General features: G+C 43.5%; 1 protein-coding gene across 1 annotated transcript in view; it reads left to right on the top strand.

The window, feature by feature from the left end:
• The first annotated feature begins 2,696 nt into the window (after window positions 1–2,696).
• The window catches only part of HEG1 (heart development protein with EGF like domains 1), a 215,594-nt gene continuing 194,888 nt past the window's right edge, over window positions 2,697–23,402 (top strand). The window contains exon 1 of the mRNA XM_069224283.1: window positions 2,697–4,789. Coding sequence (XP_069080384.1) covers window positions 2,839–4,789 — 1,951 coding nt within the window. The 5' untranslated portion in view covers window positions 2,697–2,838. The remainder of the gene's footprint in view (window positions 4,790–23,402) is intronic.

Raw genomic sequence — 23,402 nt, 5'->3', positions numbered from 1 at the left:
AAGGTGTTCAAATTGCCACAGTATATCCGAGGCTGCTTAGTTAGACTAGAGCTGGGTCTAGAAAGCCAGAAGTTGGTCCGTATGGGCATCTTTTTTAAATAATATTACATGGTAATTCGCCCTATCTTCAATCTAAAGCTAATTCCTGGTCGAATATTTTAGCCACTGCATTTCAGTCTCTACAACTTGATCAGTCAGCTTTAGATATGCTGCTCCTTTCACAATTGGCCCTTAAAGCGGTTATAAAGAAGCACACCAACTCCATTTCTATGACAACAGACCTGGCTAAATTGAACAGCTGTTAGGTGGCAGCGGCCATACTATCTTATGACCTCCATCCTTACCCGCTGACTGAGCAGCTGTAATTAAAGTGTACGATTGAAAATCCTGCGTGTCACGTATCATGGCTGCAAGGTTGTTGGCCCTTAAGATTAAAGAGCTGAGCAGAAATGGTGCTGCCTTTCCATGATTACTAACTGGAGACTTTGCGGTATAGATCTGAAGCGTTCAGCCGCTTACTCTGTTGTTGTCCAGCAGTGAGGAATGCATGTCACATTTTGCTTAAGCTTCTTTTTTTAAGCCACAGTAAAAGAACTTGTGTTTAAGCCAGGAATTGTTTTTTTTTTTTTACATTGAAAGAACCGACTGACCTATCAGATTTAGAAAATGTATCTACTAACTGCAAAAACTGTTGAATGAGAGCCTTAAAGTTGTCTAGATTTTGCTGTTCTCATGTTTACACTGCATTCAACATAGTTTCTGTTGTGGAAGTAAGTGACTGCTGGCCAGTATCTAAAATAAAGTCTCTTTTGCATATGCCACTTTAATGTACGAGACCTTGTTTGCACGACTGGCCTGTTTGTATCTGCTCCCACAATTGAGTTATTACATATGATACAGTCCCTTTGTACTAGCCAATTTAAGGTATGAACATTGTTTGTCTGTCATGCTTGTTTGCACTTGCTCCCAAAATAGGCACCAACCAAGATGGAGTGCCATTGCACATGTCACTTTAATGCATGAGACTCTGTTTGCTGGACTTGTTTCCTTTTACTTCTTTTTTTAGATTTTAAGTGTCTCTTTGGATGGCTCTGAGAATGTGCGGCGACTTTGGGTCAACTAAAATCGAGTCCTTTCATCAGCAGTCACCTTAATGCAGGAAATCTGTTTAATGGGCTTCCTTTTCAGTGTTTTGTCTCGTTTTTGTGTGATAATGGTATACTGATGATATGCTCTAGTATCCGTTGCTTAGTTTTATTTTTATTCATTTATTTTTAATATTGTATTCTGCTTACTGTGATGCTGCGGCACTCGTTTTTTGTTTTAATTACTTTGATATCTTTGAACTTACTGTACATTTTTACCTTTTGAAGATCTTCTTTTGTAAAGATTCTAATTAATCATACAATAAATGTTTACATACATACATAGGGCTTTTCCCCATTGACTTCAAAGATTTTCCTTTGACAACTGGAAATGCATCTATTTTGAAATGCTTTAAAAAGCCACACCTCTGGTTGCATATAAGATACAAAGTTAGCTTTGATGTCTAAACTAAGACAAAAATCAGTTTCATTTTTCTAAATTTGTGTTGGATTTTTTTTAGAGTTGTATCAATTACTTATCGTCCATGTTGGTGTTGTAAAATGCTTTACACATGTTCCTATAAGTAGCCTTACTGCTTTTTGCCACTCCACAAGGACTGAGCTAAGGTTTACTGGTGTGAACCTGCGGTCCACTTTGTGGTAATGTGTTAGTATTACATGGTAAGACTCCGACTCATACCACATAATACTGCCACCTTGCTGCAGTTCTGCACTGAAAGAATTGCACAGTACAGAAATACACTTTTTGAATTTTGCAACGTCTTTAGCATATTTTCACTTGAAGACTTGCCGTGCTGAGGACTCGGTTTGTGTTATGGGGCTTTACATCGAGCCAGACCATCTGCTAAACTCTGGTTTGCTGCTTGCCCACATATGTGTCTTTCTTGAAATAAAACTCTCTGAGCCTAAAGGGCGTTGCACGCCTGGTACACCGCATTTGGATTTAGACCCAGTAATTCTGGGTCACCACGTTATCCCCCATTCACGACCGATATCCACAGTAGCTGGACGTGGGTGCAGTGGTGGGATGGCAGTTTAATTGTGCTAGCACGTGTAGTCGGTGCATGGGGTGGGGTCCGCCAGAGAGGCAGCCCGCTGTGACACACTTTGTGTGCGGTGCGAAGGATATGTGAGGGTGTTTTGTGCAGTACCTACAGTTTGGGTGGCAGCGAATGTCTGAAGGGGCGGGTGTGTTGTGTTCCTGTGGGTGAGGGGGGTGGTAACCATCCCACGCCGGCAGGCGAGCAGCGTCCCCCCTCGCTCCGTCGCAGCAGGACACTTAGGTGCTCCCGAGGAGGGCTGCAGGGGCTCCCGGCCTGGCTCAGGAGCAGCCCCGCTGCTGATGTCAAGCCTCCAGCAGGAACCCGCCCTTATCCTGCTCTGGGGTCGGGCTTCACTGGATCAGCGTGAAGCAGCCAGTCACTTGCAGCGTCCCTTCGCCCAGCCACTGCTCGGAGGCGGCAGATGCGGGCGGCCCCCGCCACTGTCAGCCCCTGAGCCGCGGGAGGACTTGCCAAGCCTGGCTGCTCACGCGGATCTCCCCGTGCCCTCGGCTCGGAGCTCCAGCGCTTACTCAGATCCCCCTCTGCACTGGGCTCGGATTTCTCCCCCTGGCTCGGATCTCCCTCTGCTTTACCTCTCCTTGGCTTGATCTCCGTCTCCCCTTGGCTCCCTTGGTGGAAGTATTGTGTGTTTGGACCATGCACCAGGTCTGAGCCTGCTGCTCAGCACCATGGTCCCGTGTACTGCGGGGCAGCCCCCTGTCCTACTGGTGCTTCTGTTTCTTCTACCTCCCGCGGGCTCTACTTCCACCGGACTCTTCTTGGGCAGAACCGAAGCAGCTATCCAAAGGCTAGGCAAACGGCGGGAAGCGCCCCTCTATCCTCCCACAGCCGCGGGCGAGTCGTCAACTGATCGCCTCATCGGAACCTCGCAGACCTTTTCACATCCGCACCTGGGAACTGCACAGGCAGACAGCGAGATCGGGGAAGCATCCTTGAGAGCCGGAGAGGGGATGCTGCACAGTCCGGGGGTGGCAGAGCCGCTGTCCCGGACAGAGGGAGGGAAAACAGAGGGACCGAGCTCCACAGCACTGAGAAGAGACCACGCTCATCCCCGAGGGGGGATAACTCAGTACCCCACCTCAGAAATAGAGAGAACAACATTTGTGACTTCTTGGAATGTACGGCCGGGCTCAGGTCACCACCTCTCGCAAAGAATGGACCCATCCGTCCAGGCGAGCACGCAGGTCAGCGTTACACCACAAGAGAAGAGCACAGGACACCCGTATGATGCACCAGAAGCAAGGAGGCGAGAGGGACTTACATACGTTCTATCTGAGCCAGGTAGACAGGAATCACTTACTCACACCCCAGCCCAACCAGGGAGACGAGTAGCACACACTCACATCCCATTGGAAGCAGAGATGACAGAAGCACAAACTCAAATCTCATCTCTATCAGTGAGGCGAGAAGCACAGACACACATCCTGCCTGAACGAGGAAGGCTTGAAGCAAAAAATAACATCTCACCTCAACCAAGGAGACGAGGAGTATACCCTCACTTCCCGTCAGAACCAGAGGCACAAACTTATATCCCGTATGAATCAGGTAGCCAAGAAACACACACGGACATAGCATCAGGAAGACATAAAACACAGACTAGCATCCCATCAGAATTTACAAGAGCAGATACTCAGACTCGCATCCCATCACAACTAGAGAGAGCAGTACCGGAAACCCACATCCTATCAGAACCAACGATCACGGAAACTGGCATGGCGAAGGTGCTGGTCTCTTCAAAATCAAGGAGATCTGAAGCTCTGGAACCCTCCCAGTCCTGGAGACCAGAAGGTGGGCAGACAGAAACACATATCCCCTCTGACCTGGCTAATACAGAGGCCCAGACGCTGCCAGAACCTGGCAGAGCTGGTGGTGGATCACAAGGCCGACTAATACATGCTCGGTCACCCCGAAACAAAATTGCTGATTATCACACCTTCCAAAAACAAAATGCTTCTGCAGTTCAGACCCGAGGCACCGAGACCCCACCTGAACCGGGAGGAACACGATCCGCATCAGAATGGAAAAGAGTTCGAGTTCTGAATCGATCTGAAAGGATGGTGATAGATACAAGGGCAGCAGGTGCAACAAGAAGCTCTCCGGGTCAAGATGTACTGGGACAAGGAACAGCAAGGCCTGCAGTGACCTTTTCAGAAGAGTCAAGAGACCCAGACCTACCAGAATCACCTGACACAAGAGGTGGAACCTCCTCAGAACCAGGTATCAGGACATTTGTAACCCTGCCAGAGCCAAAGGGTGAAAGAACCAGGGAACCACCACAACCGGATGGACTCAATGATGGGACCACTTCCGGAGCGTGGGAGGCAAAACCTCACTCCGCACTGGAACCTGGTGGGGCTGCAACCCTGACCCCCAGAGGACCAGAATCTGGCCAGACAGCCACTGAGACAGACAGGAAGTCAGCATGGACAAGCGCCCAGGCCTCCAGAGGGTCCTGGCCATCTCGGATGAGCGAAACTTTTCCGAGTGGATCAGAGTCAGATTGGACCGAGAGCAAAGGTTCATTGAAGACATGGACAAGTCCTCTTGGTGCCTTGGAAAGAGACTGGACTGGGGTTGTGGATTGGAAGGGAGATGAGCCAATCAGCGTCTCTGAGCCAGGTGAGCCCTGTCTGTGGCTGCACTTATAGGACTATGTCAAACTCCCACAGTGGTCTGTCAGCCTGTGTAGGGAAAGATGCCTCCTCTCTCAATAGAGTATTTGGAGTACTATGAATGTTGAGCTCCTCCCCTTTATTTAACTGTTCTCTTTTGTAAATAATCTGTTACAGGTAATCACAGGTTCCATCATTTTCAGCCTCCCCACTTTTAAATTGCTGCACTGGTGTAAGAATCTGCCTCTGCATTAGTGAAACCCACTATTGACTGCAGTAGCAGATTCTCAGAGAGAATATAACCGTTGGAGGTGCTCCTTATCCGATGGTATGACTTAGCAAATATATAAAAAAATAGATTTCTTCCAAATGAGTGTAACTCACTAGTGAAGAGGTGAGGGGCATGTAACTCACTAGTGTTAGAAATGTTGGGTTCCTTTCACATTGATGTAGCTAACTATGGTTAGAAAAGTGGGATTCCTTTTACATTGTTTTCACTCACTAGCAGTAGCAATGATGTACTCTTTCCCAATTGGTGTAATTCACTAATGATGGGAGTGAGGGGCATCTTTCGCATTGCCATCACTCATCAGTGATTGCAATGTCTGGCTTATTGCACCTACCTATAACTCACTGAGAGGAGTATTTGTTCTTCCACCAAAAGAGATAATGGGGGTCATTCTGGCCACCGACCACGGGAGCACCGGCAACAGGCTGGCGGTGCTCCCACGAGCATTCTGACCGCGGCGGTTCAGCCGCGGTCAGAAGCGGAAAGTCGGCGGTCTCCCGCCGACTTCCCGCTGCTCGCGGGAATCCTCCATGGCGGCGGAGCGCGCTCCGCCGCCATGGGGATTCTGACACCCCCTACCGCCATCCTGTTCCTGGCGGGTCTCCCGCCAGGAACAGGATGGCGGTAGGGGGTGCCGCGGGGCCCCTGGGGGCCCCTGCAGTGCCCATGCCAATGGCATGGGCACTGCAGGGGCCCCTGTAAGAGGGCCCCACTGTGTATTTCAGTGTCTGCAATGCAGATACTGAAATACGCGACGGGTGCAAACTGCACCCGTCGCACCCCTGCAACTACGCCGGCTCAATTCTGAGCCGGCGTCCTCGTTGCAGGGGCATTTCCTCTGGGCCGGCGGGCGCTCTTTTGGAGAGCGCCCGCCGGCCCAGAGGAAATGTCTGAATGGCCGCCGCGGTCTTTTGACCGCGGTGCGGTCATTTGGCGGCGGTACCTTGGCGGACGGCCTCCGCCGTCCGCCAAGGTCATAATCACCCCCAATGTGTGCTACCTTCCCTATAAACATAACTCACTAATGATAAAAAGGTACATTGGTTTAACTTATAAGGGTAGGAAAGGGGAGCTACTTCCACAATGATGTAAATCCAATGGTAGGAATGTTGTGGTCTTTTCACATGGATGTGCCTCACGAAAGTTAGGGATAGTGAGCTCTTTTCACATTCTTGTAACGCACTAATGGTAAACATGTTGGTTGGGCTCCTTCTGCTTTGATGCAATTCACTAATGTAAAATGTTGAGCTCCTTGCACACTAGTGCAACTCACTAATGGTTCAAATGTTGAGCTCTTTCCACATTGATGTAGCTCACTAATGGTAAACACGTTGGGCACCTTATACGTTGACGTAATTCACCAATGGCAGCAGTGTTGGGCTCCTTCTCCACCGGTGTACTACACTAATGGTAATCATGTTGGACTTCTTAAACGTTGAGGTAACTCAATAATGGGAGGAATATTGAACTTCTTCCACACTGATGTAAATCACGAATGGTAGGAATATTATGCTCCTTCCACACAGATGCAACTCATTATTAGTAGGGATGCTGAACTATTTCCACATTGATGTAACTCACTAATGGTAGACATGTTGGGCCCCATGAACATTGATGTAACTGACTAACAGTAGAAATGTTGCGTTCCTTCTCCTCTGGTGTAACTCACTGGTGAAGGGAAGGAGGATTCCTTACCCATTAGAGTAACTCCGCAATAATAGTAAATAATGTCCCCTTTCACTTTGGCGTACCTGTGCACAGACAGGAAATGAGGGCTCCCATTCTACTGATGTACCTCTGCAGTTGTCAATATAGAAGTCATATTTCCCATTGGAATAGTTATTACTAATAGGAATATAGGCATTCGTAACACTTGGGACTAAGTGGCACCCTTCCTACTGGGTGTGTGGCACTGGTGCTATGGGCACTGGGCTGCTTTCCTGTGGGTGTATCTCACCAATGTTATTAATCCTGAACTTTATTCCCATTTAAGTGATTCCTTTTTAATGGCAAGAAAGTGCTCCTGCTCCTCTCGAAGGCTCTACACTAATAGTATTGAATCGTTCCTATCCCATTGGTATCCCAGTAATAGGAGGAGAGCATCTTTCTCCAGCATTGTAGGCCCACGGAAAGGGGTTATTGGGTCACTTCCCCATGCTATTACTTACATTGAAAGGACTCAGAGCTCCTCCAACATCGATCTGAGTCTGCAGTAAGAGAAATCCTGGGATCTTTCCTCATTGATGCAATCCACTAAGAGTGATGGTGGGTTACCTTCCCATTGGTCTTACTCAACAGTGGGATGCTCCTTTTCTGAAGGGGGTAACCCTATGTGAAAGGAAAGAGAGTTCCTTTCTGAAAGGTGTAACTATGAGTGATAGGAATGTTGACCTCCCTCATGGGTGCAGTTACCTACTAATGAGAATATAGGGTCATTCCTTATGAGTATGTCTGATAAATTATATTAATGCTGGGCTCCTTCACCAAGCAAGCACTGACTAGTAACAAAAGGAATACGCCCATTCCCCTGAAGTGATTTGAATGGGGGTGTCATTCCCTTTAATTTATATTTTGTAGGGCTTGGATCGAGGCAGTGGCGTAACGAAACTAGAGGGGCCCCCTGCAAAGAACATGAAGGGGCCCACCCTCCAGACTCACTCAGGTCAGATACTGTGCTGAGGGGGGCCCTGGAGCTCCCCCCCCACACTGTGGGGAAAGGAATGTAGAGCTCCTTCCCATTGGTCTAACTCTCTAGTGACAGGGATGTTAAGCTCCTTCTCATTTGTGTACCTCTGTAGCAGAAAGAATGTTTAGCTCCTTCCCACTAGTCTAACTCAGTAGCGACAATAATATTGAGCTCTTTCTCGTTGTACCCCTGTGGCAAAATGAATGTTTAACTCCCTCCCTTCTTAAAAATGTTGGTGTTCATGTATCTCTATGGTAATAGGAATGTTGAGCTTCTTCTCATTGGTGTACCTCAGTAACAATAGGAATATTGAACTTGTACTTGTGGGTGTCCCTCTGCAGTGGTAGAAATGCTGGGCTCCTTCCCATTGGTGTAAGTCTATAGTGATAAGAATGTTGCGCTCCATCCTATTGGTGTAACTCTGTTGCAATAGAAATGTTGCTCTCCTTCTCATTGGTGGAACTCTAGCCATAGGAATGTTGAGATCCTTCCTATTAGTGTATCTACAGCAACAGTAGATTTAAGCTCCTTCCGATTGGTGTAAGCAATGGGAATGTTGCGCTCCCTCCTACTAGTGTAACTGCAGCTATGGAAATGTTGAACTCCTTTCCATTGGGTTAGCTTTGTAGCAATAGTTGATACCTCTCAGTGATAGGAATGTTGAGCTCTTTCCCAGTGGTGTAACTTTGCAGTGATGGGAATGTTGAGCTCCTTCTCATTGGTGCACCTCTATACGGACAGGAATGTTTAACTCCTTCCCATGGGTGAAAATGCAGAAAAGATAATGCTCAGCTCCTTTCCACTGATGTAACTGCAGTGATGGGAATGTTCAGCTTCTTGCCACTGGTGTAACTGCAGTGTTGGGAATGTTGAGCTTCTTCCTGTTGTTGTACCTCTATAGTAGTAGGAATGTTGAGCTTGCTCCAGTTGATGTAACTCTAGTGATATGAATGTTGTGCTCCTTTCCAGTGATGCAACTCTGCAGTGATGGGATTTTTTAAAATGTTTATTAAATGTAATTTTCCAACGTAGTGGACAGGTGTTGCACATAGACACAGAATAAACTCTTGCCAAATTCCATAATTAGGCCCGCTTTCCTAAACTCCTGATAAAAAGGTTCATGTAGGTACCCTATTCATTGATCCCTAGGCGTCCTACCATCTATCTTGGGTACACATTCATTAATGTAAAGTTGTCATTATATATGATGCATGTACCTTTCTTTCCAAGGGCCCCAAATGTTGTCAGAATTTTCGAGGCACCCCCTGCTTTGTATACCACCTCTTCCAGCAGTGACTGGACTCTTAAGCTCCTTCCTATTGTGTAACTCTCCGGTGAAAAGAATGTTAAGTTCCTTCCCATTGGGGTAATTATGTAAATCTAGAGCTCCGCCCCCTCGGTGTAATTTTGTGTCAATAGGAATGTTAAGTTCGATCCTGTTGATGTAACTCTGTAGTTATCAGAATATTAAGTTCCTTTCCATTAATGAAAATCTGTAGCGAGACATTGTAATCTCCTCCCTCCTGGTGTAACTCTATAGTGATGGGAATGTTACGTATCTTCCCTTTGGTGTAACCATGTAGCAATGGGAATATTAAGTTATTTCCATTTGGTGTAACTCTGCTGTGATAGAAGTGTTAAGTTCCTTCCCATTGGTGTAGCTCTGTGGTGAGAAGAATCTTAAGTTACTTCTCTTTGGTGTAACTATGTAGTAATGGAAGTGTTAAGTTGTTAAGTTCCTTCCCTTTATTGTAATGATGTAGCAATGGGAACATTAATAACCTTCCTTTAGGCGTAACTCTGTAGCAAGGGGAATCTTATGTTCCTTACCTTTGGGATAATGCTGTAGTGATAAGACTATTAATCTCCTTCAACTTGTTGTAACTCTGTAGGAAAGGGAATGCTAAGATCGCTCTCTTAAGTGTAACACTGTAGCGATGGGAATGTTAAGTTCCTTCCTTTTGGTATAAATCTGTAGTGAGGGTAATCTTATGTTCCTTCCCTTTGGGATAATGCTGTACCAGGCCTTGAAAAATCATTAAAATGTTACTAGACTTGCAGGTCGAGTAGCTTGAATAATCTACTAGACCTAACTGTAATGTACTTGACCCGGAAACGGGTCTCAAATTGTGTGATCCTAGGCAAATATTGTATTTTACAGTCGCCTTTTTCTTCATTCTCACGAGTGTACCTTCAAATATGGGAGTTCAGCATTTCTGCTGTAAAAAAAATCCTCCTTTGTTTTATTAAATACACAAAACGTTTGTTTTTGTGTATAATAAATCTAGCCGACATATAGGGAACGCATGATTCATGCATGACTTGCGTCTTAGTTTGCTAATAGTTTTGCCATCAGGGTAGGACTGTTTCTCAGTTTATGTTTAAACACTCACTTTAAATAAATATATCACTAAAGCATGATGTGGTAGCACACTGTCATTTACAGACAGTACATTTTCAAGAAATGTCCAAAAACCTTCCCACTAACTTGCAGCTTTACTGATAAAACTATATAGTGTATTAACAATAATCTGTCAAATTAGGTTTCAGAAAACATTTATCATTTGCACATCACCAAGTAAAGTGTTCTGACTTTTTTTCATCCTATTAAAATATTTTTTTCATAACAGAAGTACAACCAATGGCCTTTCACTGCTACTAAAATGTATTTTTAAATGTTTGTAAAGTTGACTTAGTTATATAAATGTGGTGTGTTAGTAAAAAACTGAAACCTAAAGCTTTTCATTTCACATAGGTCAGACAGTTCACCTTACAAAATCTTGGAACTCTGTAGTCAGAAGGAAAAGTATTTCCATTGCAAGAAGACAAACTGACTTTTGACCTCCATCTCTGAACACAGAGCAAGTGTGACAAGAATAAGATTTAAAGGCATCTTAATTTCTAATTCAGTTTCTGCCTGAACAGAATACCTCTTCTTTGTCCACTGCCAGAAGGGTCCAATGGAATCTAAAAATAGCTCGACCTCATAAAATACAACTGCCATAGCAAAAGAGTTTTCGAGCCCTGTGTAGTGATAGGAATATTATTCGCCTTCCACTTGTTGTAACTCTGTAGGAAAAGGAACATTAAGCTCCTTCCTTTTCATGTACTGCTGTAGGGATAGGAATATTAAGTTCCTTCCCATTTGTGCAGATGTGTTGTAATACGTATCATGAGTTTCTTCCCTTTGGTGTAACGTTGAAGAAAGTAGAATTTAAGTTCCTTTTAATTCATGTAATTCAGTTGTGACAGGATTGTTACATTCCTTTACGTTGGTGTAACCTGTAGTGATGGGAATGTTAAGTTCCTTCCCTTTAGTGTACCACCGTAGCAATGATAATGTTAAGATCCTTCCTATTAGTGTAACTCTGTTGTGACAGGAATGTTAAGTTTGTTCCGGTTGGTATAACTCTGTTGTAATAAGAATGTTGAGTTTGTTACGGTTGGTATAACTCTGTTGTGATAAGAATGTTAAATTTGTTCCCGTTGATGTAACTGTGTTATGATAGGAATGTTTAGTTTGTTCCCATTCGTGTTACTTTGTAGTGATAGGAATGTTAAGTTTGTTTCAGTTAGTGTACCTTTGTTGTGTTAGGAATCTTAAGTTCCTGCCAGTTGCTGTAACACTGTAGTGATGGGAATGTTAAGTTCCTTCCCTTTAGTGGACCACTGTAGCAACGGTAATGTTAAGATCCTTTCCATTAGTGTAACTCTGTTGTGACAGGAATGTTAAGTTTGTTCCGGTTGGTATAACTCTGTTGTGATAAGAATGTTAAGTTTGTTCCTGTTTATGTAACTGTGTTATGATAGGAATGTTTAGTTTGTTCCCATTTGTGTTACTTTGTAGTGATAGGAATGTTAAGTTTGTTCCAGTTAGTGTACCTCTGTTGTGATAGGAATCTTAAGTTTCTGCCAGTTGCTGTAACGCTCTAGCGATGGAAATGTTAAGTTCCTTCCCTTTAGTGTAACACTCTTGTGATGGATATGCTAAGATCCTTCCCAGTGGAGTAACTCTGTTGTGATGGGAATGTTAAATTTGTTCCCATTGGTGTCACTTTGTTGTGAAAGGAATCCTAAGCTCCTTCCCATTGGTGTAACTCTGTTGTGATAGGAATCTTAAGCTCCTTCCCATTGGTATAACTCTGTTGTGATAGGAATCTGAAGCTCCTTCCCGTTGGTATAACTCTGTTGTGATAGGAATCTGAAGCTCCTTCCCGTTGGTGTAACTCTGCAGTGCTGGGAATACTGAGATTCTTCCCTTAATGTAGCTCAGAAGTGATAACTTAATGGATCACAAATGGCTAGATTACTCAGCTGCCAATTCACTAATGATGGAGTAAATGACTCCTTCTCCCCTGGTGTCACTTAGAATTGATAGGTGAGATTATTCCTTTCATCCTAGTGTAAATCAAAGGTAGGAACGCTGGGTTGCTCTGACATGAGTAACGCACTAGTGATGGAGTAAGGGGCTCCGTGTATATGTCCCATCAGGGCTTTAAGTGGGATGAAAAACTGAGGGGTCTCTCAAAAGGGCGTGGCTGATGTAATTAAGGGCGTGGCTTAAAAACACCTCAGCTAAAAACCTGTGCTTAGCATAGTGTGCCGCCCGACTGGTATTTTGCTGCTCCTTTCTGTCATTACATCCAGATATATAATATAATAAGTAACATTACACCTACAACAAGCCAGTACTATTGGCTTTGTCAATGGCTGTTAGTTGCATAAGATAAATAAGCAACAACAGCGGCTTCTTTGTATATAATATTGACAATGCTTCAATTCTAAAATGATGCATGATGCTCGACTGTGAGTCTCTTTGAAGATACATCAAAGGCAGCGCAGGGTGGAACTACTGAGAAGGTAAGATTTTTTTTTTCACCCCGAGGGCAAAAATGGAGGGCCCTGTCGCAGCACCTGCTTTTTAGAGCTGATGGTGCTGAGCCCAGGCAGGACCCGGCCCACTTAAAGCCCTGGGTCCCGTGAATCTTTTGTTGTCTCGCGGCAGGCACAGAGTGGCTCTCCGGCATTCACCACGCCTAAGTCTGTAACCTGCGGGAAAGGAGCAGAGGGTCACATGTCCTGTTCAAGGGGAAGTGAAACCTCAGTTTTGTTATTAGAGTGTGCCACAAATCACACCCTGAATTGAATGCTATGATTGTCACAGTTTTGCAAATGAAAAAAATGTAAATTGGAATACAGACAGAGAGTGAATAGCTGGATGCATGAACCATGTATTCATGGCTGCCAGGGAGTTTAATGTATACACTATTGGGGTGGATAGACTTGTGTGTGTTAGGAGACATACAAGCACACCCATATAGATAAATATATTGTACGGAGGGATCACAGATGCTCTCTTTAGATCGTTCACTCCGACTGCCGAACCGTGCATGCATGTGGACTGCTTACATCCTGCTGGTTGGTACACTATATAGAATTTGTGTCATGGCTGCCTGCATCCAGTCATGGCTGTGATTTGTCCCCTCCCCGCCGAGGCCTTTCAGATTATTGTCTTGGCTGCCTGTGTCTGCCCGTAAATTGCCCCTGTGTCTCTCCTGGGTGGTCCCTCTACGTCATTATCTTGGCTGCCTGTGTGCAGTGCATGTCCGAATGTTCCCCTGCGTTGCCTCTGGGTGGGAGCTCGCCTTGGCATATGCCGTTGCTGCAGTTCTGGGCATGCCTGGGGACTACGTCTCCATCACCCTCGGGTGGAATACGTAGATCACCAGCCATGGCAGCCTGTGTCAGTGCAGTGCATCCGCCAGTCATCAGCTTCTCTACATTTCATTTCCCTTAGCTCCCCATAGCCACTGCATGCATATGGGTGGCCCAGTGTCGCTCTGGTTCTACGCCCAACAACATCCATCTTAGCCACTTGGGCTTCAGTGCATTCCTGTGGGTTGTCCCTCTACAGCCAACCACGCCCAAGAACCATAACCTTTGCCCTCTCCAGGATGGTAGGGAAGTCAGCCTGTGTCAGTCGCACTACCTTCTAACACTTCACTCTGATTGAAATAGCATCACGAGAAGAGTGTTCCAGCTGTCATTGTGCATCACACACAAACACTCCATGCGTAGGCCCCACTCATGAACAGACCCGAGCGAAATGTTTTGGTTTTTTTTTCATGAAAAGCAGAAGCGAAAAAATGCGGTGTCCCGCTTTTCCTCCTCTTGGGCCAAAAAATGACATTTCTGATTGCCGTGCTCAAGGTTTCACTGCTGGCTCGAATACTTGCAGTGGTTCACTAGTTCACATGGACAGAGGAAGGTGAAAACCTTTCAACATTCGACGAAAGCTGCCAAATTCCACAACAAACAAGGATCTCATCCAAGTAAATTGATTTGCGAAAAAGTGGAGAATCTGTTTTGCAAATGAAATTTCTCCTCAGTGAATTAGGCATCTGCTGCTGGATTGTTTCGTTCACTGCTTATTGCAACCGACAGACACACTTTCAACCAGACACAACTGTAAATGAAGGTAGTGCCTGTGTGCATTCTGCCCTCTGCATGCTTGTGTGCTGCGAACCAGTGCTTAATTTGTGCTTGTTGTTTCCGGTGCTGAGCACCTGCACTCATTTTTGAGGGCCGGGGCTTATTCTTCGGCCTCAAGCATTTGCTGCGAGCAAAAGAAACATATGGGAAAGACAGATGAAGAGAAAAACGAAAAAGCGTCACAAAGGGAGATAGTAGAAAGCTGCAACAGTGAGCAGAAGGGGCAGGGAGTGGCTTTATATGGATTGAAGAGGCCTGAGGTGGCTTCAGGATTACGCGCTTCAGTATCCCATGTTCACACATTTATTTGCAGGAGCTGCGTGTTTAAGGGGAGAGCTTTGGGCACCGGCACCTTTTTATTTACAAATTAAGCACTGCTGCGAACTAAGGTGACAGAGTGAGGGGCTCCTTCCCCATTGGCCTGGGTCTCTTCTGACAAGGGTTGGGACTCCTTCCCCACTCGTGTTGTTCACTGCTGATAGGAGTGAAGGTTTTGTTCACCGTAGATGTAATTTACTACATACAAGAGCAAAAAGTAACTTTCCAACCAATGGGGAGAGACGTGAGGGGCTCCTTCACAGCTGGTCTAGATCACCACTGATAAGGGTGAAGGCCTTCTTCCCCATAGATGTAATTCACAAATAAAAAGGGCAATGGTAATTTTACAACGTCGTAACACACCATTGAGAGGAGTGGGGAACTTCTTCATCACTGGTCTAGATCACTAGTGATAATGGTGAAAACTTTCTTCCCCATAGATATAGCTCACTAGATACAAGAGAGAATAGTAACTTTCCAACCAATGGGGAGACAATTAAGGGACTCCTTCCCTGCTAGTCTAGATCATCATTGAAAAGGGTGAATGCCTTTGTCCCCATATATGTAATTCACTACATGCAAGCGCAATGGTAAATTTACAGCGGTGTAACTCACCATTGAGAGAAGTGAGGGACTTCGCCACTGGTCTAGATCACTAGTGATAAGGGTGAAGACCTTCTTCCCCATAGATATAGCTCACTAGGTACAGAGTGGTGAGAGGAGTGAGGGACTTCTTCAGCACCGCTCTAAATCACTACTGATAAAGGGTGGGGACTCCTTCCCTATTTGTGTTATTCACTGCTGAAAAGAATGAATTATTTCCAATCTGAGTGAGTAGCTCACTAGTGAGAGGAGTAAGGGGCTCCTTTACTACTGGTCTAGATCACAACTGATAAGGGTGGAGGCCTTTTTCCCAATAGATGTCATTCACTAAATACAAGAGTGAATGGTTACTTTCCAGTCGATGTCGCTCACTAGTGATAGGACTGATGGCCTCCTTTCCAAGGCCTGAAATCCTCATGGATATTCCGTGTGTGTAGTTCCGAATCCGGACTTCCATGGGTGCCACGAGCTGAAATACATTTCGATACAGAAAACAAGCAGTGAAAAAGGGACAGATGTGGAAAAGATGGCTAGAGAGATGAATGGGAACATGGGTGGATGAGTTGATATGTATAAAGACAGAATAGAAAAATCCTAGCATTATTTATCGATTAACCTATTCATAATGCTAGGATTTTTAGACAAAATGACATTCATTCAACCATCTCCTGGAGATTGGATTGTGTTTTCTGGTTTTCAGAGCAGTCTGGCGCCCTTCAGCGTGTGGGGTCCTTGCCCACTATTGGATTTTTATTGCAGCACTGGCCCCTTATTTTAGATAGGTCGAGAGATTGCATCCGCAACAAAGCCAGTCCTTCAAGGTAAAGTGTTTTGCTGCATCACATTTACGAGAACAAAATGAAAGCAAACACCAAAAAAAAGAGAACCTTCTGGAATAAGACGTGAACAGCCGCCATGCCTTGTTTCGGGAGCTCTCCTCGGCGGTAGAGTTGGACTATTTACAGCCTGGGTGCGGAATGCAGAGGCAGGATTACTTTTTTAATCAGTCCTTCCTCCGAGTTTTACAGACAAGCATTGTCAGGTAAAGGTGATGTTCTTTTCGCCCGTTCACCCGCTCCCTAAACAAGAGAGCACCCTATCCTCTTTTTTAAACAAATGTAGCATTTCCCATATTTATGCAGTACAGTTACAGTCTGACACAATGGAACATGATATAATCTCAATATTCCTCGAAAACAGCCGCCAGGTACACAGTGACACAATCCTGTGTAAACATGGATGCTTTTGAAATTGAATAGGCCTCGCATGAAAGTAAAACCGCCGACAGCATCCTCGCTAGTGAAGTGCACGAGGGCAGTGATTGAGTCCCACTAAGTTAAAGGGACGATGACTGAGGAAGAGGAAAAACACAACGTAACAACCAAACAAGACCCAAAGTTAGGCACCACGGGTCGGGATATAGTTATAAACTTCGCCCCAGGGACATTGGCGGGGTGTGGGGGAGGGGTTGGATCTCAGTGAAAGGGGTAGGAGGATGTAGTACAGAGGGGCCGGTCGTGGGAGCACGGCGACCTTTGGCTTGACAGTTTTTTTGTGAAATCACGCTATTAAGATTATCTGTCAGGAAAAACCCACTGTTAAAAAAACGGCCGTCCTTTTTCAGGTCGAGCATAGCAGCGCGCAAGCGCTCCTTTTCTGACGTGTGGGTATGTATCTAGGCTTTTAACCAGGCCCACTGCAGCCCATCACTATCACTCCTTCATGGGCTTGCCTTTCCAAAATCCTTTGTTTTTGTTGGTTACTGCTTTAGGGGTTTGTCCTTCCGTGGGGCGGTTTTTCTGGCCATTGCCCCTGTTCCATGGATAATTGCACTATTGCCGATAACTTTGACTACAAATTAACTTCTTTTTCCTTTTGTTTCTTTCTCCGCGCTCAGGGCAGCGCTTTGAATCGGCTCGCTTATGTCAACTGTTTTACTTTTTATATTCAGTATATATAAGAAGAAAAGTCCAGTTAAAAATTTACAACGTTAACAGTTCTAACTCGAGCAAACACAAGACCCATAGCATTGCAAATGCTTGTTTCCTTTATTATTAGAGCAGGCTGCACACGTGACAGGGCTGCGTTTGTATGTTGTGTGATACTTTGAATATAATCCACTCAGTATGCTGTGCACTGCGCACTGCAAGCCAACAGGTGCTTGGGGAATTCTCCCAAACCCAACCCAGATGTTTTCCTCTTGTGCATAATTCATAATCGCTGGCAGATGCTGCTGGCAAGTGTCTCTCCCAAAGCAATGGATATAAAAAAAACACCCCTCCCAGGCCTGCGTCTCTCCTCTTATCCGGCCATGACCACCACATTCCCAGACTTGCGTCGTTGTAACCGTCACTTACTGTAACTCTTTACGCGCGCAAGGCACGCTGGGAAAGGTCCTCCAGGAGTGTCTTTAAGAGCAGACTGAAAATGGGACCCGTCAGCCGTGCCAACGGGTCTACTACCGTGTATCCGATTCATGTCCTCAACCCATGTGTCATTTGTACAGGGAGCGCTGATGCTTGTCTTCAAGAGCCCCGCCCCCATGCTTGTGAGAAGCTTCAAGGCCCTTTACACACCTCCACGTCAGGGTCATCCCTCAAGACCACGAGCACAGTGTGCCCTTGCATAGTTACTGAAAGTGCAGCTCATGCCCTAAGGAGGATGTCAGTTCAATTTTATTCGCTTTCAGTCAGATTATGACCTTTGTGTATGCATAATACAAATGACAAAAAAGAGAAATAATCAATCTAAGAAAGATTATGAATGAACAGAGTTTGCTTTTAACCAGCTTTACAGTGTCCACGGCCATTTTTATTCTACAGTGTCATCTCTGGTATGTGTTTTTATTTATCATAAGTTATCCTGAATGTACACATTGATAATTGTACATAATTGAAAATCACTGTTTTTGATTTGTCAAGACACGTTTTTAACAGAAGCAACTTTATTGGATGTTTACTAAATCATGGCACATATGATGCGTGTCTTGGCTAATCTCAAGAGGGCCTGTGGTCAAACAGATGACTCTGTATGGAAGCCTCAGAAAGGCGGCTTGCACATATAGGAACAGCGCAGTACACATATAAGCAAACCAGGATTTGCCCATGAGAACATTGTTCATCATGCAGCTGCACGAATGTAGACACAGGCACACGTGCTCGTTGTGCTTTTGGATAATATGCTTTTTTGGTCCCTGAATTCACAACTTAAAAGTGATCCACTAGGCAGCCTCTTCTCCTCAGGGAAGTTGCGAGAAGATGGTTTCCCGTTTAAGAGTCAATCATCGAATGCTATTTTTACAATCTTGGTTGTAGTTGCAACTACCTGGCTATCCTGTGCGAGTCTCGAAGGCATTGGGGTGGCACAACAAGTGCCCCGGAGTGAGAACACACCGAAGAATACATTTGCACTCATTGATTACTCACAATTCTTAGACGACATAACCTTTAGGATTGAAACATCAAGAAATGCCATCGGTGTATACAGGTTTCTTGAGGTTGGTCAATTTCCATCATGGTTTGCAAGAGGGGAGAGAATTAGAGGATAAAGCGCATTGCTGTATGGTACAAACTAGCGTAGGGATAGTCCTATTTGTTTTAAAGAAAGGTCTGTTGGTAACTGTCCTGAGAACTATCACTTCCTCCACCCCATCACCCTCATTCCTACAAGATGCCTTCCTCTTGTTCTAATTTGAATATGTGGCCTGTTGAATGCAAAGTAGAGGGTTATGAATATTTTAAACGCAAGTGGTTAAACATTGTTCTCTGCATCACGGAGCACCAAAGAAGAGATGCTGTGATGAAGTAACCTGGAATTTGTTACAGGATGCTTCTGTTGTTACTGACCAGTTGGCTATTTGATCGTATGGCATACTCAGTTGAAGGAGAGGTTATAAAACATCCTAGAATTATTGTGGACAGGATCACATAATATATCCATAAATCAGTATTTTTAGTAAATTCTTTGTTCAGGCTTTTACAGTATCATGTTGAAAAAATATATTCTACTAAACACATGAAAAATAAACTCAATAGGGCTCGCTGCAATAACGATGAATAATCAAATAGTGGATAACTGCTGCAAGGCTAATTTGTGGTGTTTGTTTCCTTGTTCTATTGCCCATTTCCAACAATGTTACCCTCAAGCCCATGGGACTAAGCACTCCAGATGGTACTCCAATACTTTGAAAACATGTTTTTCTTGCCTTTTGCAGTAATTTAGCACTTCCCTTTCGTGGCACATTAAGTCTGCTCCCTTACTTCGCCTTATGGAAGCTCCAGCTCTGAAGACAACACACACAGTTGTATTTTCCCTGACCAATTTGGAAATGTAAGCAGGAATGTAGTCAGGAATAGCTTTTAATGCTCATAAAAGAAGGATCTAGGGATTTTATCACTAGATTGTGATATTTAGGAATGTAGGCTATTAATTAATCTTGAAAGCTTTTATTTAAGGCTGTCAATGTTAAATGTTTTTTGTAGAATATTTATAAATATGTTGGTAAATATATTGTAATTTAGATTTTTTTGCATGTTTTGTTGTAGTATGTAAATTCATAGAAAAACTAAATAATAAAATAATCATTTCTGAGTACCCTAATAATTGAAAACCTATTTAGTGGAAGAACAAATATACAGAAATAAAGTTTAGTCAAAAATATTAAAATAAACCCATAAGATTATCCATAAGGGCAAACATACAGAATTCAGAGCGAGTCCTCAGTAAGGATTATTGTTTTAATGATAAAGCACAAAAAAGAGGTGGGGAGGCAAGTGTAGAAGGGAAGGGGGGCAGAAAAGGAACATGGGAAGGAAGACAAGTAGTAAAAAGAAGGAGAAGTATTCGCGAGCTAACCCCTAAAACAATAATTTGAAAAAAAATAAACTGTATCCAATGACAGTTTGTGGTAATTTAAAGAGCATGAATGGAAATGTATCTAAGTAAATTTTTCAGAACAATGAACAGAAAGGACACAGTTCTAAGATTAATTGCGTGTACAACTAAACAATTTTGTTGTTTTTTTTTTAAAGAAACTCTATGAGTTGATTTCTACTAAATGATCTTCATCTTGAAAGCATTTGAAATTTTCCATTTAATGATTTAGGTGAAATGACTACTCAGAACTTCTATTCTATGAATTTGTTTTTGAAAAACTCATATACAAGTGTATTTTATATGTTGCACATATAATTCTATTTCTCTGGATACACTTAGTGTTCATTTTAGTACATGAATTACAAACTATAAAAAAAAGTTTAAAAAAAATAACTAAGGCAACACTGTGCTGCATACTTAACCCATATTAAAGCCACAGTCATTAAACAAGGAGGCAGTACCTACGCTGCCTTGAATTGAGTATTAGGAGACCCCTCTGGTGACCACCGGCTTGCTTTGGCACATCATACCATTATAAACATAAAGTATCCAGTGCACCTTAGTGAGACATTACAAACAAAGTGATGGAAGGAATGCTTGAATTAAACTCAGATACCAGTGAGTATTTGGGGCCACATTTCGAGGTGGACTGTCCCTTTAGGAGCAGACCAAAGACTGGTTTGCACATGATCAGTCTCTGCCTGGAGTGGCCCAGTATATGAAAAACAGCGGACTGAAATGTGGCCCAAGTGCTGGGATTAATTCAGGCATCCCTTCCTTGCTTGTTGCAGTAGGTGCCCTCGATGCAACAGGATTGGCAAGACATGGGTTCTGTGCTCACTCTGCTATAGGACCTAAGCTGCATCTCCCTTAGGAGGTCATAGTAGCCCCAATCTGGTTAAGTTTGTTTGTGTTGCTGTTAACGCATCCCTTTATGCTAATTTATTACACATCAGAACTCGTTTCAGGCCAATGAATCTTTTGACCCAGTTGAGAGACACCTTAGGACGAGATAGTTAATCAATATGTCAGTCAATACGTCTATAATGTCATCAATATTTATCACAACAATACATTTCACCTTAGTCAAAGTCATCAATCAATTCAAAGCTATTGCCATGACCTTGCAGTCATGAATAACCACACCAGTTTAGTAGAATTTTATGAATTTCTTTATTGGTTACAATTCTAAAAGCAGATGCGTTATTCTCAAAACCAAGAAACATAATAGCATAGTCACAATATGGCAACTTTGATAAGATTTCATTAAGGCGAGAATCACAAACATCAGAACAAAACACGGCGTGAACGTAGATCAGTTTAGCAAAGTGTCAATAACACGTCAGTTCAACAAAGCATAGATTTGGTTGTTTGTCTATTTGCGTCAGTTTAGTGAACACCTGTCCTAACCACTGATTAGCATTGGCATGTTGGGTTTCATGCAAAACGATTTAGAACACCAATTTAGAAAACATCTAACTATGGTCTCTGTCAAAAGTAAGCAGTTGGTACCTAGAAAGGAAAAGCAAACAGACGTATCACAAATGCATTGTCATAATTATCCTCCAAGGTTTAGGTCAGCACACAGGTTCAGTTTTCGTCTTCAGGACATCAGTCAAATCACCATCAGTCAGAACTCAGCTCCGGGGCAAAATGGGCACTTCCCTCATAAGGAGGTAATGTGTAAAAGGGGCAAATCTAAGGACAAGGATGGTTCTAAGTGAACCAGTAAGTCACCGATCAGAGTGACAAAGTTTCTGGATAAAAAAAATAGCATTCCCTAACCCACCTAAATGGTTCCCTGTGTCATGGGTTTTTATCCCTTTTTTGTTGTGCATTCCCCTAAAATTCTATTGGGCATTTGTTATACCCCACTATCTTTAACCTATCAGGAAACACATTAAGTAATTTATCTTTCACCCCATATTAATTTACAAGTCTCTCATTGGTTCTTCTGTTCGATGTCTTCAGAGGTGGCACGTCCGGTATGATTTCATCTTTCTGTAATTCCTTGCACATCTTTTGGCCAGTAGCTCCATTGTCTTCACTGGTTTGAATGACCTTGTACATTACATTAATCTACACTGTTTCATTTTGTTTAATATCACCCTGCAAGGAATGAAGAATGCATGAGAACGGATCTAGCATGGTAACATTCAGCTTCTAGTTTGAAGAAAACAAGAGGTCATGTCCTTTGCCAACCAGCACACTGCAAAATAGGAAAAATACATTTAATATGAGAGCCACGCAGCTAAGCTTCGGCTCATGCTAACTTAAGGCCTACAAGGATTTCAGCACAAATTCAATAACACAATGATTAATAATTAGTATAGACCCTATTCAATATAACATTTTATAAACATTTTAATCATCATTATTAATCCACGTATACATTGGAGGCCACTCCCTGTGGTCACATTTCAAGTGCGCGTTTGATTAAAATCACTACATCTGTTTCTATACGGCATTATCACACATTAATTCATAAACATTATATGTTAATATAGATTATATAAACTACGCTCTCTCATTGCTATCTGGAGAGAACCGGGCCTCACAGTTCGTGCTAGACTGTTTCTACCGAAGCAGGACTAAGACTGATTTGCATATGGATAGACTCTGTCCATAGTCATACAGATGGCTAAAAACAATAGGCTGGAATGTGAACCAGAGCAATCACCATTTAATAGATTCAAGCATTCCTTAAATCACTTTGTTGTTTGTGTTTAGCGAAGAGTCAAACAGAAAGCCCAAACATTTAAACTATTGCCTACTTTTATTTTGCTCTGTTCTAGTGGTGCTTACGAGTTGAGAACAGCATCAAGTATGCATGTTGCACATATTTATTAGGGATGACATAGTGCCATTGAGTAACATCTTAGCCAAAACTGTTTATCTCACACAGGAAAACATAAACCAGCAGGTACATTGCACATGTTCGTGGTCTTTTTGTCTTTTTATGGTGGTTTGTGAAAAACACGCATAGAGTCAGTTAAATTTTGGAAAATCAGTAGGTAAAACTTTGCAGTGATAATTATGTGGATATGTCCTTCTGATTCATGGTTTCTCCTTGCGTTTGAAATGCTCATGCTGCAATAAAAATGTTCTCTTCAAATAATCACTCCAGTGCGCTTTGGAGGTAGGGAGCCATATTGAAGCTATAAGTAATATCACGAGTAGATAAACTGTATCGCAGAAATCGTTGGGGAAGCTCCTCTTAAGTCATCCATCAGTGGCCAGTGAAGTCATGCCTGTGGAAAACAGGAATTAGGAGACAGTTAGCCAGAGGTTCCTAGCAACACTTAAAACAATCATTTGCAATGCAAAGCGTCTCACATTTGCTCGCGTTAGAGCTAT

This window comes from Pleurodeles waltl, chromosome 3_1 (genome assembly GCF_031143425.1).
Source record: "Pleurodeles waltl isolate 20211129_DDA chromosome 3_1, aPleWal1.hap1.20221129, whole genome shotgun sequence".
Classification (NCBI taxonomy): domain Eukaryota; kingdom Metazoa; phylum Chordata; class Amphibia; order Caudata; family Salamandridae; genus Pleurodeles; species Pleurodeles waltl.
The sequence above is the reverse complement of the archived record's forward strand: the minus strand, read 5'-3'. Positions and strand labels throughout refer to the sequence as shown.